This window comes from Tachypleus tridentatus, chromosome 6 (assembly GCF_004210375.1).
Source record: "Tachypleus tridentatus isolate NWPU-2018 chromosome 6, ASM421037v1, whole genome shotgun sequence".
Lineage (NCBI taxonomy): Eukaryota > Metazoa > Arthropoda > Merostomata > Xiphosura > Limulidae > Tachypleus > Tachypleus tridentatus.
The window spans coordinates 138740798-138762134 of NC_134830.1; the positions used below are offsets into that span (position 1 = coordinate 138740798).

Here is a 21337-nt window from a genome sequence, read left to right on the forward strand (position 1 = left end):
CAAAACTGTGGACAGAAAAAAGCAACAAAATATGAAATGTGAGAAGGAAGAAAAGAAAGCAATGTTAATTGAATTAATAGGTAAAGTGGACAAATATTTATCCACTAAGAAGATATGTTAAAAAATGTTACTTACCATGCGAAAGGAGGCATCAAAAGGCCATCGGTCAAAACAAAGACGAAGAAATGTATATAGCTTCTTCTGCACCAACTGTGGTAGAATTGAACTTAAAGAAAATATAAATATATGAGAATAACCAAACATTTTTTCTTCATAGCATAACACTAAAGATATACTAAAGTGAGTCCAACCAATCAACAGCTGTAAGTAACAATTTAATCTAGTCAAAAAATGTTATTTGTAATATTTTACTCCTTTTGGCTGATTACAAGCCAGAAGTAAAGTAATAAATGAAAGAAGTGTCAGTTTTTCTATTGATTTAAAGGAAACAGTAATTGTATTTGAACATATGTTTTCTAAAGAATTCTAATTATATGTTTTACTGGATAACTGAAAGTGAAAGAAGACAAAACAATTCGTGTAGCTAAACTTTAAGTAATTTTAATCAAGAATTTACTGAAATTATGAAAATTTTATCAAAAACACACATGCAGTAAAAAAGGTAACTACAATAAGGTAAAACCACTGGTATGAAGTTCTCTCAATTATCACAGAAAATTGTAAACTATGTCAAGATAAGAACCAATGTATTGAGTAATATCAGTTGTAGGTTAAGTTCATGTATCCAAGGTATAGTCTCATGATAGTAAATAGAGAAGTAATTTACCAGTCAGCCTATATAATCGAATGTGGTTTGAGATGCCCTTATATTTTTGAAGCTAATGACATTTGTCCTCAGTATCGAGTATGATCTGTAACAGCAGAATTAAAAGTCTAGCACCATTGTTAAATTTAGTCTTGATTGGGATAATACAATAGTTTGCAAGTATACACACAATATGTGTTACAGGATGTAGTCTGGGAGTGAAGTTGTTACCATAGAGCTGAAAGGAGTATTATTTATCTTAAACCTTAGTAAACTGATTTTGTTGCAACAAAATGATATATGAAAAGTTAATTTCAATTTTCCAAATACCATCATTCTATTGGAGTCTTGTTCAAGTTTAAAGCCAGTTTTGAGCATCCTACCAACTTACATTAAAAAGCTTCTGCTTGCTATCTCTAATGTAAACATCATATTCACTAAGATGGGTACATGACTGTTATCTACTGCTGTAGAAAAGCCATTGTTTGGAAGCACATAACTGCATGTTCACCCGGAACTCACTTAAACTAGCTTTGGTCTAATTACACCTCTCTCAACCCAGCCCTCCAGATTTTCAAAAGATTTTGGACAATTTGCTACCCTTCTCTTAATAATGTCTTGAGTTATATAAGACCCTCTCTGAAAGGGTCATTTCCATATATTCACTGTCTGAAGTTAATTAATGGGGTATGATACACTTTCCAATATCCCATACAAGTTTGATAAAACTAAAATTTTTACATCGAGGAACCTTGTCAACGAATTTAACATACAGTAGGCATTATCATACATTAGGCTGAAGTCAGGATCAATTATATGGTAGCATCGGGATAGTAGGACATAGACCCTATAATAAAGAACGTAACTAGTGCTACCGTACCATAGGATGTCATAATGTGTACATCTATCACTACTTATTCTTGCCTATACCATATTCCATAACTACAACATGTAACATGTTTTTGCAGGAAAGTGGGTTAGATATGGTTCTAAATTATCTTCAAGTAAGTTTATGCCTGTTACTTGAATGAAAAATGAAATACAATTCACCTGTTAAAACTAAACACAAAAACCATAATGTTGACATGAGAAAAGTTGTTTGGTTGGTTTGTTTTATGGCATAAAGCAACTAGGCTATCCAGCCAAACATTCGGTAAAAAGTTAAATTATTAAAATTCATAAAAAGAAATTAAGGTAAAACAAAACAAAGTTGAATTTTCAACTTAAAAACAAATAGCATTAAATCCAATTTTTATATCTAGTCTTCAGCAGTAAGAGAAAAACTACAATAATACAAGTTGTAAAGGACTTTCTGTATCATAATTGTAATTGTCATAGCTCGCCAGAATGACTAAGGGATAAGTTCAAAAATCAGCATTAGTCACCTGAAGTTGGCCTTTCCAGTCCTGGTTTTGAGTTATTTGATGTCATGGCCATTTTCAGAAAGTAAAGTAATACAAGTTTTAAAAGACTTGTATCAAAAGTTCAATTATTATAATTCACCAGGAGAACTGAGAAGGGAGAGATGGACATTTTTTAACAGTTGTTCTAACTTGTTTTTGTAACTGAATCAATAAAAAGTGAAGTTTTTCAAATAATTCAAATCATATTGCGAGATAACAAATTCTACTTTTACTCTGTTATGGTCTTGTTTATTGTTCATTTGTTATTCCTTCTATTGTTCAATTCAACTATGAATTTGTAGTTACATTAAAGCACTAACTGACCCTCTAGCTAGAGCATGTTGATTCTGAGTAAATATGTGAACATGAAACCAAAGCAAGCTTCCTCTAGCGGTGACATACAGATATTAATGTTGTGAAATATTAAGTAAATCTATGATAATCGCTAGTCACATGAGCCGTAACCTCACAGTATAACCACTAAATAACTAGCTTTTATAAACAAGTTGGTACACGAGATATAGCTCGAACTAGTTACTGCTAATATCATTCATTATTATTGTTCTTGAGGCATGGTTTTGGTTTGGAACATTGTGTCCTTTTTTGGAAGCTGGCTAATATCATTCATTATTATTGTTGTTTTTTCATGCTTCCAGTCACTGCTAATATCATTCATTATTATTGATCTTGAGGCATGGTTTTGGTTTGAAACATTGTGTCCTTTTTTGGAAGCTGGGTTGTTTATTCATGCTTCCAGTTCTTTTTCCTAATTCATTAATAACACTGATTTTTATGTTGTATTATTTATTAACATCCATACCTAGTCTTGGCCAGGCATTGGTCTTCTAGCTGTTTCTTGTAAGTGATAAAATTTGTGGTCTAGTTGTTTTACTTTTATTTTGGGTTTTTATTTTTTATTATTTTATTTTTTAAAAAATTGTTTTTGCTGGATCCTTTTTGTAGAGATGTTTTGGTTTAGGTCATTACAATTTAACATAAAAAAACTAATTTCTAGGATTATACTTACTATTTCAGTTCTTCCATTGGACTTGGAGGGTCATATTGGTATGGTAAGCTGTGATGGTGAAGTAAACAGCTATTTACAAAGTAATGAAGATGTTTGACAAAAATACGAACCACTCGAACGTGGTCATGAGTTGGCACAAAATGTTCCTGTTAAAATTGAGAAAACAAAAAGTGTAAAGCAAAATTATGAGAAAATTACATTTTAATTGTCATAAAAACCTTTTCTTGGTTCTAGAGTCCTGCAAATGTTTTAACAAAGTCAATTATTTAAATTCTACAGATATAAGGTTTTCTGCTATAAGAGAAATATCAGAAAGAGGAGAGTATTTAGGAACACAAGAAATATGGAGTCACAGCAACTTAGGATAACTGTACAGAATTGTGCACGAGAAATAAACTGTACAGAATTGTGCCTATAAAGATAAACTGTACAGAAATGTGAAGATGGAGCTAATAAAAGCAGCATAAGCTGAAGGTCTTTTGGACTATTTTGAGATACAAATAGGAACAGAAACATTTTTGCATACCAAATTATCTTATACTAATTCTTGTTAGGTATGATTTTTTTTTTTTTTTCTCAAACTCTACCCACAATTCTGGAGTTATAAGGACTAAAGTTAGCAGATGCTGTCTCGCTAACCATGTTTCAAAAGTCATTAAGGTATGGTATAAGTGAAGGACTAGGAACAGCAGAGCAGCCATAGAAGTAAATGGGAATAATGGAGAAACTTGACTGTTACACTGGGGCTTTGCAAATTGTGAGGGAGCCCTCTGAGAAATAGTACAAATGGTCAAAGAATACATCCTAAGCTTGCATGCTCTAAGCAGCAAATCAATCAGAAATGGAGCAAATATGAAGCCCAAGTCTACAATAAAAAGCACGGATGGCTAAATGACTTTTGAAGACAGATGAGTAGAGAGAAAACACTACAGTTTATTGTAAACATCAAACAAACAATAGAACAAGATGCCACAATACTTGGGCCTACAATAAAACCTTAGATTGAAATTTAACTTCATAAAACAAATCAACGACAGGTTCCTCCACTGATTTCACAGCCAAGAAGTTAAGGTAGAAAAATATGATGACAGATGATTATTATATTATTGACCCACGATAAGGACTTGCCTATTTAAAAATTATTTAAAGAATGCAAAACCTGATGAGAAAAAGAGTCAATCCTAAAAAACGAAATATGAGTAGTGAAAAGAAAGAAAAAAAAAGCCTCTGAGAGAGATACATATAACACCGTGTAGCTGCAAGGGTCCTCTAGGTAGTCTACAGACTGGTCCAAAACACAAAATACATTGAAAGCAGTGATATTTTTTACTATTAATTCTGATGGTTGTTTTGCAGTCTTAATCGAAAATGTGCAAAGTTCAGACCAAAGTGGTCTGCAGACAAGAAAGTTTGACATCCTCTAAACTAAAACACAGAAACTGAAAGTGGTAACAAAGTAAATAAGGAAATTTTCCTCCCAGTCACTTTGGTCAGAAGAGAAAAGAGAATGAAAGAAAGATTAAACAAAAAAGTAACTGATTTAGAAACTGAACCCAAAGTAAGGATAATACTAAGGTTCTACTAATGCATTATCATAAAAAATTAAAGAATAATTACACATAAATCCTATATATACAAGCAGGAATTGGGGCAATTTGAAAGAGTAATCTAATATTAGAAAAAGATTTTCATTAAAGAGTGTATTAAATGTATAAAACCTAAAGAACAAGTGCATAAATAATTGGCACTTCATACCAACGAGGGTAAATCTGGAGATTAAAAATAAAATAAAATTGAGAAATAGCTGAAATACACGCCACAAAAACATTACCACAGTAAGACATGTACTTAGAATGTCACAATGTCAACAAGTGTCCAGTAAACAATAAACTACTGTACTGATAGTAAAATATAACAAAAACTGTTTACATACACTTCTAAAACAACTGTTTCTTAAACTACCTCTTTATTGACAATACATCAAATTTGTCAACAATTTATGATTTGACACTTCATGAAATAAGTAGTTAGTTTCAGACAAAACTCATAAACAAAATCAGAACAGTCATAAAAGTATACATATGTTAGCTGAGCTTGACCACAAAGCAAATCTTTCAGAATATGTTCCCCATTAGGAGAACACAAAAATCAATCATGCATGTTGAAATTCTTTGCCTAAAACAGCACTAACTAAAGCAGAAATGTGTTGTTTCTTCTAACCAGTTACCAACAGCTTGACAAGTTATCTGGATCATGCTCTATAAAATTTGAAACGTTTAAACCTCTACAGAAAACAAAATATATGCATTATCCTTTAAAGATACGAACATAGAAATAGCGTGATCTGACCTGACAAAATGTTATCACAGTAATCCCGTTCATTTGAAGCTATTTTTATTGGTGTATGACAAGATTCGTTAATAATAACAATGTTTTAATAATCTTCTTCACCTTATGATTTTGTGCACACATGTAAAGACATCACAAACACGTAATATTGAATGTTTTGTAATAAAAACCTGATTGATAAAAAATATAAGTGACCTAAAGAGCAAGGGCACATGTAATAAGAGACAATCACATTACTACACATCAAATCTACTGCATAAAGCATAACCCTACATCTTCTCACCAGTAGGAAATTTTAGTATTTTTTGCAATGCAAACTTAACAAAAACATAGTTAGAACCAAGCGTAAATCAGGAAATAAAGCTTTAACGCCTAGGTTTTAGTTCACATGCCTGCTTTGTTAGGATGTTTGAAACACTCCCACATTAACTTACAAGAAAAATCTGGTAGCCCTCTGTTGTAGAAGAAGGTAATCAAAACCTTGATGACAATATTCCTAAAGTGAAAAGATAAGCAAGTGAGAACTTCTGTTTCCAAAACATGATTACTGCTAAAAGAACAAAGTTGGTAGATTTGCTCAACCTTGTAACTGGGAAACTATACATAACTCTTGCATTTGTTAAATGTGTCTTTACAAAACCTAGCAAGCTTTTAATAAATTTTACTGAGTCTGTTGTACACAAAAATAAAGTTTTTAATAATTTTTGCAACTAAAGATCCATCTGTAAGTGTTCAAAACTTTCACTGAGTCATTGTAAGTGAAAAGTGATTTGCAAACTAAGAATAAAATTACTTCATCTTTCAGTTTCCATATTTCATTTACAAAACCTCTAAAACTTCCTATGTGAATATCAAGTTTTTGTCCAATAAAATTTCAGATTTTATCTCTTATCTTCCCCAACTCTGTAGAGAAATCACCAGTGTACAGAGAAATAAAATCAGAAACATATGAAATAAAATCTCTGCACAAACTACAGCATTGATCGAAAAGTCACAAGTTACTTTATCTCAGTAGTTTCAACTTCTGACCTCTTAACTCTTTCCAGCAGCTAATATATAGCATACAAACTAAGTGTAATGCTTTATACCATACAAGCTGGTAAAATTTCATATGTTTTAGCTTGGTTCATTTTTTAATTTTGTGCAAAGCTACACAAGGGCTATCTGCACTAGCCATTCCTAATTTAACTGTATAAAATTATTAGAGGAAAGGCAGCTAGTTATCACCACTCACCTCCAACTCTCGAGTTACACTTTTAGCAATGAATAGTGAGATTAAATATAACATTATAATGCTCCCATGGCTGAAACAGCAAGCATATTTGGTGTGACAGGGATTCAAACCAATATTCTCAAGTCAGAGGGAAAAAGGTAAAGGTTTTCTGAAGGTTTTAACAAACTTATTGATATCTCAACAAATCATGAAGGTAATATATTAAAATTATCCATTCTTGTTTATGTATTTTGTGTTTCTAATTGGTTGAAATTACAGCAACCTATTTTAGGAAGTTAAAAAATTCTGAAATGGACAAATTAGAGCTTGAGACACGGGAAAACGAAGTCTGAGATTTTCCTAAACATCTTTGTGAAAGTAAGTAGTTAAAGTTAAATTATAAAAGAACTTGAATTATAACCTACATCGTAGGTTTGTTGATATACATTGATAATAAAATTGTTTGATCAGAGTTTCAATGTACCAGTGTAAAATCTAATGACATGCAATTGGACTGAGTCATAGGTAAAGAGTTAAAAAAGTACCTGAGATAAATAAACTTTAAAATTTTTTCACAAGTTACGTACACTAAAATTGAGACATACACATTATGTGGTTTAAACAAACAACTTAAATAAATCCTTAACTCCAACCTTTACACCACCACCCATAATTAAAATATGACATGAAAAAGATTTTAACTAAAAAGAGATTTACTCACTGAAGGTGATGAACCTATTTCCACTCTGTGAACATTCATAGTTGCTTGATTTAACCAAAAATCAGTGATAATGACAGCTAAGACTTCAGAACGCCACACATCTGGACGAATACTATCCTGACTTCCGATGCTTAGGTTGGAGCTTCTGGCTACTGGAGACAATAGTGCATTCTTCCCAGGTTTTAGTAGAGATGTGTGTGAATGCCTATGCAATGGAGACCCTGGAATTTGTGGCATGTGAAGAGGAGACTGGTGTGGAGAGTGCCAATGGGAGGAACCAAACCCACCCAGAGAAACAGGGCTTTAGGAGGCAAAATTAGTTTTAAAGGATCAAATTGAAACTAAATACATTTTGTTTAACAATATACTACAGAAAAATAAATAAATAAATAACATTCTATAAAAGATATCATAAACCTGCTGTAATTTTTAAATACCACAGGAATAAAAAATTGAAACAAATACTTAGGCATTTGAAACTTTCAACCATCATATTATACACTTGAAAATATTCACTTTGTAAGCATGTCTAACTATGCTTTATCATCAATGCCTTTTGAGCACTAAAGTAGATTCCCTATTAATTATAATGAAAGAAAATAAACTTTGCTGACATATACTGCATACTAAGAAAATTTATCTCTCTACTTCTTAGAGTATAATACAATGTTTGGAATTTTTTGGTGATGTTTTTAGATAAAACAAATTGGTGTTTTACCTGTTATAGAAAGATGAAGAATACAATGGATGTCTAGAAGAAAATGAGAGAGATGTTGATGATATTGGAAGTGGGGGGACCGTGTTTCCATCTAATGGCAAAAAGTAGCGTAAGTAGTCTTCTAGAAGACAGGAGTATAAAGCTTCAGTTGGGTTTCCATAAGTGTTGAAGTTCTGGATAAAACAACAATCACTCATAAACACTTCTTTTGCACATCAATTCTTGACTCACTGTGTAAACTGTCACCAAAAACTAAAAATATTTTTCTTCCAAGTGAAAATCAACTATTAAGTACTCTGACTGCATCATTAATGGATCCCATTCCAAGCCTTGTTTTTTTTTTTTTTACTTGAAATAAACTTGAATTTTATTTTAAATTGAATATTATATAAAAATTTATTAACCACCCCTTATGTGTTGGAAAAATATATTGTAGCAAGCATAGCTTCTTGGCCTGATGATTTCAAAGGTCTTTTAGTTTTGGAATTAAGCACTAAAATTCAATATACTGTGCCAGATTAGAGCACAAAACTTCAGAAGTAAAAATAGAATATCAGAAAAGAAACTCATAAGATCTTACAAAACAAACTTAGTAATACAACAGAGTAGCCTCCTTAGAATCAGGGCAGTGGTAATTAAAACATTACCAGTTCATTATTTATGAACAAAACAAACTATCGTTGCTCTAAAAAAAAGTCACAAAAAATGTAGCATTGGTTTTTTTTAAAGTGTTTCATTAATAGTTCACTGAAATGAATAAATCTTCTGAAATGACTGGTTTTTTTAATAGTTGTTTCAAAGACTAAAAACTGTGTACTCTGGTATTTACACATCAAACCCTGACACAGACTTGACCTTTGTATAGACACTCTTTCCCAAAATTACTAAAAGGTTTCTTGATAAACAAATAATTAAATTACCCATTATAGCACTTGTCTATTATTTAAATGAAGACCATAACCATATTCTATTACATATTTTACAGAGATTTACATAATAGCATTTAAACTAAGAAGTTATTGCATTCACTATATTTTATAAATGGGGTCTTGCAAGTTTGTGGAAAGGTATAATCAATCACCTGAAAATATTTGCATAGGTATGTATACACAGGATAAAAATATCCATATTGTTAATATTAAAAATAACAGAAATTCAATAGCTTATGAGCCTTTTTACCCTTAACTTGGAGATGTAGGTAGTGTTTCTACAACACAAACTGTCATCTAACTACATCAACAGTTCTTTAATTTCTTTAAATTTTAGAAACTGATAAGTCCATATACACAACCCAAAGTAATGGTTTATAAATTTGTATCCATATTTTGTGGTTCAAGAAGCTAGAGTCTGGAAAACAAAAATACACACATAACTTCTGCCTCCTTCTAGGTGACAAATTTTGAGTATTAATGAAACAAAGTGTACTGTTTGGAGATAAAATCACCTTATCATTAAATTACTTAATACAGAACACAAACATACAAGTATGTGAGCTAATTTTCCAAAAGAATTTAAAGAAAATTACACATTAAATTTCGTAGTTTAAAATTAGGGTCTAAATATATGATTATATACACAGTAGGTTACAATTATTAAATGAAGCATTAGAAGAAACAGGGTGATAAATAAATACATAAATTTCAACAAGCTGGAATTCATCCATTAAGCCTATTTCCTCAAGTGACTTTATCTACAATGACATAACTGAGATTATAAAAACGAGAAGTAAGTACTTTCATTTTCACTCTACAAGTTTCCACGAACATGAAGACATAAAAATGAAGCCTCTTATTATTTATTGCAAGCCACCAGCAGCATGTTCTTCTTTCCAAATGGAACAATTTTACTGAAGTACTAGTCAAAATGAAAAGATATTTTAATGGCCTGAATGGTCAATGATTTTGAAAAAATAAATTAGGGACAGAATTACACAAAGAAGTAATCTCATTCAAAATTTGTTGAACAACTCACCTTCTGATGTGAGGGATTCACAATGAAGTAGGCAAAGTGAAAAAAATAAAATTCAAATGGATCTTGTTGCCAGTGAAATGAATAACAAACCTTATTTTTGTGTTCTAATTTCTTACAAGTACTTAATAACTAGTTATGTTTTTAAATGTTATTATTATTTTTTACACAAATCACTTGTTACCTAGTTCATATCAAGTTTGATACTACCATGATATTCATGTCCTTTGAATCTGAAAACACGGACACATAACTGTGTTTAACCTACAAACCAAGAATAAAGAACTATTCTGAACTTCTGCATTTCATTTGTTTCTGGTTTCAATATTTCTTCAAAGAGTTATTGCATAACTATTTTTATCATATGGCTGATAAGTCACACTTTTAATTTTTTAGAATCAATGTTTAAAACAACCTATAAATACACATTTTAGAAAAATAAAACATAGATAATACCAGTTTTATTTTATAAATATAAAATTTTATAAATAATAAATATTATTATTATTATTATTAAACTGGTTACATTAATTAAAAATACAGTAAAATGCATAATTTACTATTTTATATGTGAAGAACTGGTCAAAAGTGTTACATAACACTGCTTCACAACTTAGAAGATTGTGACCTGTCAGAGGTATAACTTCATTTAAGCAAGTAGCAGGTTGTAGTTCTTATCCTGAATACATAAGATTAGGTTTTAAAACAAAGGATACTCAAAAGAAGGTTGGTTGGTCGACTTCCTGGACTCTGATAGTGGAGTTTGTTGGTATACAGTAAAGGTACAGCTCCTTCTTCCAGCATGTGGCAACTAGGTACCTGAAACAAGTAAGATGCAATCCATTTCTAGTCTAAAACAAAATAACTAGTCTTAAGGTTGAGTTTTTAAAAAGACTGAAGATGTTATATTAAAATTAGTGTTTCACCATATTGTCTCCATGTCAGCACATCTGGTCATTTTCTACCTTAAATCTTGAGCATTGAGACAATGGCCTTGCACTGTAATTTCCACTGCAAAAAGGCTTAATTGTAAGTCTGTCATGTCAAAAGCACATCTTTACTCCCTGCCTAGTTTCCATAAGCTATCGAGTGTACAATGCAAAAGGTTTTCCATCACCTGTTATCAGGTACCACAATTTACTTACAACAGCTAAGGTATGACTTGTTGCCAGTCTCTTTCTGAATAGCTCTGCTGTTCCCAAGCTGATCCATAATTCTTTGTTTCCCCATGCACTTAAGTAAAAGTGATATCCTTATCTTGGAAAACCTAAATCCATGATGTGAGTACACCTTTATAATGTCATTGTATTGATATCTTGCATCAAAAAAGGCTGTTACATACTTTTCCAAAACATGGCATCACAATATTCACAAATTGCCAATGGAATTCTGGTAGCTACTATTCTACCACTATGACTTTATATTGGCTAAGGTTGTCATGTGACTTGTTGCCTCATGTATTCAAAATTATTTTAATATAATATTCAAGCCTCTGTACAACTTCTATGGTGTGATAACTGAAACAAACAAACTTTACTCAGTTAACTCAATATAAATAATCTTAAAAGTAAAACAGAAACAGCTGATTTAGCATAAATAGAATAAAAACTTTAATTTAGAGTATTTGCATTACACAAATATAAATCAAGGTTGGTGACAATATGATATATCAAGTTGATTATATTGTACACAAAGATTAAAGACCAAATTTCTGTACCCTGGTATTTATGGCATACTTGAGAACCAGATATTTAAATGTTCAATAATGTCTAAAACAAAATGTACATAAAAGTTAGAAGTCAATATATAACATCATGATGGTTATGTTGTATTTGAAAATTAAAGTTACATCTCCTTCTCATTAAACTATACTGAAGGATTAAAACTAATGGCAATCCACCTCTGTCTTTAACGGTTTTGTAACAGGTCTTAAAGAGTCTAAGATTAAATGATAAACATATAAGCTACACAATCTTAACTCTTAAGAAAGCAATAAAGATGCACTCACAGGAAGACAGCATACAGGAAATTCATACTTGAGAAAGCCATCCCCCAAGAGTTTATAAACAAGATTAAAAAGTGTCCCATGATGGCCATCCGGGGAGAGAAAGTAACGAAAAGTATCAAAACAGCGAGGCTGAAGACTGCGAGTAATGGTCCGCAGTTCCCAACCCATTTGTGTTCCAAATCCAAAAATATTCTCCACCAAACTTGGAAACAAAGACTGTAGTTCCTGGAAGAATGTTAGAAACAGTTATAATATTAGCCACTGCCACTTTTTGGTGCATAAAAGAACTGTAAATTATTACCTATGTTATATCATGATCCTTGGAATAAGATTACAGGGTTGTAATAGTTGAACATATGACAGTGTAACACATGTGAGAGAGGTAAGTAAAAGGAATGGATGAAAGTTTTCAATGACCATTTTGAATGAAACATTTTTATTGGCCAAAAGCTCGAGGGTTGTACGTTTTCTGAACCATTTTTAACAACTTTCATAATCAGATTTTATGTTGACTTTGTAGAAAAAAGAAATTTAGAAGTAATTCACAACTTATCACATTACCAGATGATACTCATGTAAAGCTAGTTAAATGTTACCAGATGATACTCACGTGAAGCTAGTTAAATGTTACCAGATGATACTCACGTAAAGCTAGTTAAATGTTACCAGATGATACTCACGTAAAGCTAGTCAAATGTTACCAGATGATACTCACGTAAAGCTAGTTAAAGCTAGTCAAATGTTACCAGATGATACTCACGTAAAGCTAGTCAAATGTTACCAGATGATACTCACGTAAAGCTAGTTAAATGTTACCAGATGATACTCACGTAAAGCTAGTTAAATGTTACCAGATGATACTCATGTAAAGCTAGTTAAATGTTACCAGATGATACTCATGTAAAGCTAGTTAAATGTTACCAGATGATACTCATGTAAAGCTAGTTAAATGTTACCAGATGATACTCATGTAAAGCTAGTTAAATGTTACCAGATGATACTCATGTAAAGCTAGTTAAATGTTACCAGATGGTACTCATGTAAAGCTAGTTAAATGTTTCCAGATGATACTCATGTAAAGCTAGTTAAATGTTACCAGATGATATTCATGTAAAGCTAGTTAAATGTTTCCAGATGATACTCATGTAAAGCTAGTTAAATGTTTCCATATGATACTCATGTAAAGCTAGTTAAATGTTTCCAGATGATACTCATGTAAAGCTAGTTAAATGTTTCCAGATGATGCTCACGTGAAGCTAGTTAAATGTTACCAGATGATGCTCACATAAAGCTAGTTAAATGTTACCAGATGATGCTCATGTAAAGCTAGTTAAATGTTACCAGATGATGCTCACATAAAGCTAGTTAAATGTTACCAGATGATACTCATGTAAAGCTAGTTAAATGTTACCAGATGATACTCATGTAAAGCTAGTTAAATGTTTTAAAATTTAATACTCTACATTTGTGACTAATTATTTTTTAAAACCTGAGCTAAACACATCACCACATCAACCAAGAAGCAATTATATATGCATTACGTGATACCTACCACAAGGGTCAATGTGCAATTGATTTTCTTATATAGTTTATAACTTCAACTTTTTATTCTCATATAAACAAAAACAGTTGGAGGTTTAGACCAATAAAGATTATAGCAGTGTTGGCAATAAAACACAAAACTGGTTTGTTTATTTCAGATGAAATTTAAACAACACTTTGTAATCTTGCTTGGGAAAAGTTAATTTAGACAGATTTTATAATACAGATGAGCTTTCACCCATTAAAAAGTCTTAATTGTTTGTATGCAAAACCACCAGAAAAGTAGTTTAGACATCACAGTAAAGTTAAGAAATTAAATTAACAAGTTTTTAAGAAGTAACCAATTTTCTGTTGCACTTCTCACCAATCTGACATTTCATTATGAGTATTTAAAAACAGGAAACCAATTTTCTGTTGCACTTCTCACCAATCTGACATTTCATTATGAGTATTTAAAAACAGGAAACCAATTTTCTGTTGCACTTCTCACCAATCTGACATTTCATTATGAGTACTTAAAACAGGAAACTGACAATTTTCTGTTTTCTGTTGCACTTCTCACCAATCTGAAACCAATTTTCTGTTTCACTTCTCATCAACCCTACACTAAGTATTTAAAAACAGGAAGTTGAATACTTAGATTATACAATTTATATTTTCAACTTTAAATATGCTAATTTTGTATGTTGTTAGAAAAATGCATAATTGTGAATAATAAAAAATCATTCTAATATTTCATCTCCAAGTAACTTCAACTTCCATACAACGTGTATCAGTAATACCCTATTCTGTAATCAAAGACTTTTTTTTTACCTAATAGCTGTTAACCACCAAACATTTTGTATTTTAAGGAGCCAGAGGTTTCTGGAAAATTAGACAATATAAAGATATGATATTCATTGAGGAAGGACCCTACACACCATACATTAATGTATTCATTGCAAGAAACCTTTAACATGTATATCCACATGGTCCCTGAGGATAGGAACAGAGGGCATACAAAGTAGAATGCTACAGTAAACACAAGGGTTTAGTAAAATGTTTTGTATTCCCAGATTAGGGAAAAATCCTAAAGTTTTGTGATAGAATTATAAATCAGAACAACTTTATTATCCTTTGAAGTTAATAAAATTGAATTAAAGTTTTAATGTACTCTACAAGATACACATTTTATTAAAATAACAAAAAGCATAAACGGTCTGGCAAGAATATTATACTGATATTTAAACAATAAGATATTTAACAATAAAGTATTTTCTATACAGTATCTGCTATGAACAGGAATATTAAATACAAAATTAGGTCATAGTGTGTACTGAAAGTCTAATTATCAACATGCTAGTCTACTCAAGATGTATGATCAAAATTTTTTACAATGATATCAAAAAACATTTAACAAGACATCTCTGAAAACACTCACTTAACACCATTACTTTCAAATCAACTTACAAATGCTATCCATAAATAAAACATTTGTAAGATACCTTTATACTCGACTCTTGAATAATAGACTGGATGTCTTGACATCTTTCAAGCAGTGGTTTTGCCAAAGCATTCTGAAAATGTACCTGAAAGAAAAACAGGTGAAAGAATAAGTGACACACAGTTTTCTGAAAATACAATGAAATCAATAAACTACACAAAATTACTTAACATTTTGAAAATTCATCATAAAAAGCAAGGGTTAATCAATGGAATTAAGCTTAACAAGTGGTCTTTTAACATTTCTGATATACATTTTCAACTCATTTTACAAATTTTTTTAAATATCCAACAAGATGAAGATGTATAATCATACAGGGTATTCGGAAAGTAACTGTACACTTATATATTTATTAACAGACAAAACTGCACAGTGACTTTTCAAACACCCTGTATTACAACAAGATCAAAAGATAAGACAAATTGAACTTGTAGAACCTATGGCCCATAAACATAAATTTGTAGGAGAGAATTTGAAGGAAACAACAGACTTCTTAATATTAGGTTTTAAAGGTATAAACAATCATGAAAATAGTTTCTAAGTGCAACCCATAAAAAAACAACTGAAAGAACAAATTTAGAAATGTATACGACAAACCTGTGTTTTCAAACTTAAATTTTAAAAAATAACACCAAGTACAAATTATACAAAAACACTAACATCATCAACTCTGACTTTAAGTAACAAACCATGTAACCCAATCAAAAAGAGGCTAAAATTACAAAGACACAGACAGAAATTTCAGCATAATTAAAATAGTTGCACACTTTATGTAGGGTAAATAAATCATAAAACTTTATTCTAGTTTCAACATACTTTTTTTTTTTATATAAACCACATAAATTGTAAATGTCTTCTTTCCAGATTCCTCTGACATTGTCCATTTTGGATCAAAATAGGAGGCATATAAAAGTAACATTTCATCTCTCTCTCTTGTATCCCACAAGTCACTGCCCAAAAGGCCTTTCATTCAATAGCAGAATTTGTCAGATAAGACATAAAAAGGGGTTTTCTCACATGACATTTTTATGTACAATATAATACTTCAATAAAAGTTTTAGTTCAAACACCAAAAGATGACAAGGTATTAGAAACCAACAGGCTTAAAATTTATAATAAAACTAATGAAACTGCAGATAGTTTCTTTCCATGTTACTCTTAATTTGTCCTTTTCACATTTAAAATAAGGTACATATAGAAATAGCATTTCAGATCTATAGTGACTTTTACATGTCACTACTCAAAAAAAAAAAAAACATTACTGCAGGTTGTTCAACAGAAGGTCACATTTAAGATATGAACATAACCTTGAATCCAGCTAGAATATATACAAATTAAGCTTTGAAATATCTAGGTTTTGATAGGTTAATTTTTATTACAACCATCAATTTCCTGCAATTAACAATATCCACCTATAGTATTAACTTTCCAATACAACAAAACTTAAGATATTTAATACGCATTTCCCAAAATGTCATAACCGAACCAATGGTTAAACTGTGTATACATAGTTTTTCTGTTGATATGATATGTCACATTGTTAGCTTGAATGCAAATCAGCAGCAATATCTTTAGACTACATTCATCCTTTATAAAATCACAAAATATATAAACCAGTGAAATGACAGATCCATGTTACCTTTCCTAAATATTTTTCATTGAAACAACTGGTCTATTAAACCAAGAATTGTGTAGACATGTAAAAAAAACAAAAAAAACACCATTAAATAAACAGACATTAAAATATTTTTCTTCTAAATGTGACCAATAAAATTGTTACACTACTCTTCAAAGTAGCTTTACCTGCTTTTCAAATGAATTTTTATATCAGTAGTTATACCTGTCTCTCTAGAATTTACACCAATAGTTATACCTGTCTTTGAAGGTCATTTTATATTAGTAGTTACACTTGTCTCTGAAGAATTTTCACCAGTAGTTATACCTGTCTTTGAAGGTCATTTTATATCAGTAGTTATACTTGTCTCTGAAGAATTTATGCCAATAGTTATACCTGTCTTTGAAGGTCATTTTATGTTAATAAACTTTAATGAGGTAATTTTCCAGCTTTTGCTCATAACTGATGATATCTAGCTTAATACAGTGACACTTTAATAGATATAAATTTCAGAAAAAATAGTAACTACTGCATAAATACCTAAAGTCAATTGTTTTGTCATTATAATAAAAAGCATTCTTACAGAAAATTTAAAATTGCATTTCACTTTTTTTAGTTAGTCTACAAAGTCTCTTTGCTAAACTTATAAAATTATAATACTGACTAATAATACTGTGTACAAAAGTTAAGTTTTTACAAGAAATTAAAACACTGATAAAGTACCAATGACTGTAAACATTTAAAATTAGGTCCTGTTAAAGTATCAAACTTACCTTAATAAACATTTGAGTGATTTAACTGACTAAAACTTTTAAGAAAGGAACTCTAGTGATTCATAAACCTTATCCTTTTCAGTTTTTACATGTTAGCTGTATTTTAAATCACCTTACAATTTACAAAACACATTTTTATTTATTCTTCTATGAAAGTTTCTTGTGTTAATGTTTTTTTTTGCTCTTCCACCTAAATGGCATTTTGTATTTCACAAAATAATTAGAAACTTGACACATTTAAATGTGAACTTTTTAAAATAAATGCAAATTTTATGTAGAAAATCTTCATAAAGTTGATAAAAATGTGTATTTAGCCAAAACAAGTTTAACAATACTAGTTTTGTGCAATGTTACAATTAAACTGGGAAGATAAACAAATGTTAGCACATCAACTTGACAAAGGGATTAATCGAGCTTTTTGTGCTTTTGTTTTCACGCCTACTGAAGCCTTATGTCATTGACAATGTGTAAAAACTCAACCCAGTTCATGTAGGCTTAATCATTTTGAAAACTAAGTTATATGAAGCTTGTGAACTCACTCAAATTCATAAGTTAACTGTATCTTGTAAAAGTTAAATTAAAAATTGGTCAGAAAAGCGTAATTTGTAAAGGTTCGGAAGTAAACATCACACTACAGCTAGAAGCTATCCCACATAAACCAAAATTGTACTTACTATTTTGAAATACTCGTTCGTTGTTTAGTATTATGAATTAAAAGTGCTTATTGCTAAGAAGTAACACAAAGTAAATGTATAACTCACCAATGACATGGTTTGCACAGTACCCACACTCACGGACGACGCCATTTTTTGAAAGTTTCGCTGCTCCCTAGTGTTGAAATTTTTAATATGTATATATTATTGTGCAATATTGTTGTGTACATGAAATATAAAATTTGTATATCTTATACAAACATTCGCAGCTTGTTAATCTTCTGGAAGCACCGTCTCACAGAAAATTACATTTAAAGGTTTTGTTATTTTGTCAAGTTTTTGGCAAAGCTACTCAAAGGCTATCTGCAGTATAGATCTAAAGGAATTAAAAAGTTGATGTTATTTATAACACGTCCAAGGTAGTACAACTTTATTCATTTAGTTTAGTCTATTATATTTTAATCTGTTTCAGTAAAATATCAAAGAAAGAGGACTGTCATTTGCTTGGATAAAATTAACAAAATATGGTCTCACTAAACATTTTTAAAACATGCAATGTCTTCATATGTCAATAACAATAAATTTCGAAGAAAGTGGCGCTAACTATAATTTAGTTAAAAGTTTGTTTGTTTGTTTGTTTTGGATTTTGCACAAAGCTACTCGAGGGATATCTGTGCTAGCCGTCCCTAATTTAGCAGTGTAAGACTAGAGGGAAGGCAGCTAGTCATCACCACCCACCGCCAACTCTTGGGCTACTCTTTTACCAACTAATAGTGGGATTGACCGTCACATTATACGCCCCCACGGCTGGGAGGGCGAGCATGTTTAGCGCGACACGGGCGCGAACCCGCGATCCTCGGATTACGAGTCGCACGCCTTACGCGCTTGGCCATGCCAGGCCTGCTTAAAAGTATTTATATAGGTATTAGAAAGAGTAAAAATTTAACATTTGAGCTATACATGTATATATATTTTTTTTAATTCATATTTAAGAAGTTTAGTACAAAAAAGGCTATGTTTTGGCAGTTCCGTGTTTGATCTTAAAAAAACCGAACCGTCTTTTGTTTCATATTGTTGAGTCATTTTTTAAATAATTATAGCTTTTATTGTCAGTCAATACTTTTATTTCAATCATAATTAATTTTTATTAAAGGAAGCATTAAACTTCAGATGACAAAATTAATAGCAGCAAAAAAAGTATAATTTATATTGTTCTAGTGTTTTCTATCTCTAGGAGTGTTTTTGGGTCACTTGGTAGAAATAATTAACTCCAAGTCCATCCACGTAATGATAATAAATTAATTTATTTCTTCAATAAAGTTTTGATACAGCAACATTCTCTTATAAGCCAAGTTTAAATACAACGTTTTAATAGAAATTTCGATACTAATTTCACGTATGCCTAATTTACTTAGCTTTGATCAATAAACAAACAAATATGTCGCTGAGAAACTGAATTATAAACAGCAAAGTAAACGTATTAACTCTCACTACTAACACTGAAAACCTTTTCTGACAACTAAACGAGTCAATCAACCCATCCGTACTGTGAATTCTTTTTAACTAAACTGTCCGTTTACCATGTCATTTTCATTTTTTTCTCTGAGGATTCTGGTATACAAACGGGATAATATCTTGTCCCTTATCATCATATGCTGTCCTGTTACTAGTTGAGTTCTCCCAGAGTAGGTGGTCTGGCGAATCCAATGACGGCTCTGTCTTTGATGATTTTATGGAAATGGTCTCGACGGGGACCCTGAGTTCTTTAACAGGTTGACTTCTAATAATAATCATGGCTGATGGCCTTTGGCTTGTACCATCTGTTCTTCTGAATAATGTAAACCACATCATTGATTCTTTTTAGCACAATATGTGGTTTTTCTTAGTATATGCTTAACTTTGAAGTTTGTTGTTTCGTGTGGTTGGACTGAACAGCTGTATCACATTACCTTGATGAAATCCAATCTCATCAGTATTAACATTATAGATATATTTCATTTTATCTCTATATGATTTAAGTCATGTTCCTTAGTATCTCTACATTTTCTCTGTCAGAAGCTGCTGAGTTACTGTTCTCTGGATATGAGTACAGAAGGACCAAAGACACTATAAGTTATTTCTCAAACATCAATGATAATGCTGTATTGTTTGAATATCTTCATGTCTTGTTGTTCAACAACTCACAAGTGCCAGTGTACCAGTAGAAGATTTTGATCTGCGTTCTGATGTCCACCATCATGAATGGCCAATTAATTTAAAAGTGTACATGTCTACCATGTGGCCAAAAGTATATGAAGGGCCGTTGTCTTGGTCTTATTGTTCCAATCATCTGGGTATATTTTTTTAAACACAACCAATTCAAAATTTTGTCCTTGATTTGAGTGAAATTCCATAGACACTCTAAATCTGGAAACAAATTTGTTGACGAATTTCTTTGCTAGAGATTCTGACTCCTGATTAAGAACAGCATATTCTTCTAGATACGTGGCAAGGCAGCCTAGTGCTATTCTGAGTAGAGGACCAAGCACATCAAAAGTAATAATCTCAAATGGTATTTCAACAAAACATTGCTGTAGCTACTCTTGCTCTTTTTTTTCTCTCAGTTCGCATAATTTACACTAATTATCTATAGACACCAGCATCCAATCCGATGGAAATGCTGTCTTATCCTACGTATATCAAGATGACTGGTATGGGTATTAAAATAAATTCTTACTCTCTTCAGTGTCTTATTGATACCCAAACGTTCAGCAACTATAAAATTGTGGAGATGATGAAGTGTTACAGAATGCAGAGACTGTTAAAGTACCAACTGTAATCGTTGTTTTTGTCCACTGGTGTCTTCCAAATTCCAATATAACAAGATCTGTTGTAGGTATAATGAAAGCTGCTGTGCACAGTATATCTTTATCTTTTGGTTCTAAGAAATGGCTGTTTGCCATAAAGGTGTATCTGCATTATTATAAATCCACTGAGTAATTGGTTTCAAACTCATATTTTCTACCCTCAGCATCTTTCATTTGAGTATTAAACCACATTAGTTCTTCATCAACATCTGTGGAGTTCCATCTTGAACTGTACTTTTTTGTACTTTAGGT

At 31.2% G+C, this 21337-nt stretch overlaps 1 protein-coding gene across 1 annotated transcript in view; it reads right to left on the reverse strand.

Moving 5' to 3' along the window:
• Positions 1–18420, reverse strand: part of LOC143253810 (sphingomyelin phosphodiesterase 4-like) — a 29028-nt gene extending 10608 nt beyond the window's left edge. Inside the window, exons 1-9 of the mRNA XM_076508215.1 lie at positions 18348–18420; positions 15200–15283; positions 12174–12398; positions 10882–10984; positions 10169–10230; positions 8198–8370; positions 7480–7780; positions 3197–3342; positions 136–226 (exon numbers count right to left, since the gene is read on the reverse strand). Of these exons, the coding sequence (XP_076364330.1) occupies positions 136–226; positions 3197–3342; positions 7480–7780; positions 8198–8370; positions 10169–10230; positions 10882–10984; positions 12174–12398; positions 15200–15283; positions 18348–18392 (1230 nt within the window). The 5' untranslated portion in view covers positions 18393–18420. The remainder of the gene's footprint in view (positions 1–135; positions 227–3196; positions 3343–7479; positions 7781–8197; positions 8371–10168; positions 10231–10881; positions 10985–12173; positions 12399–15199; positions 15284–18347) is intronic.
• Between the last annotated feature and the right edge of the window lie 2917 nt (positions 18421–21337).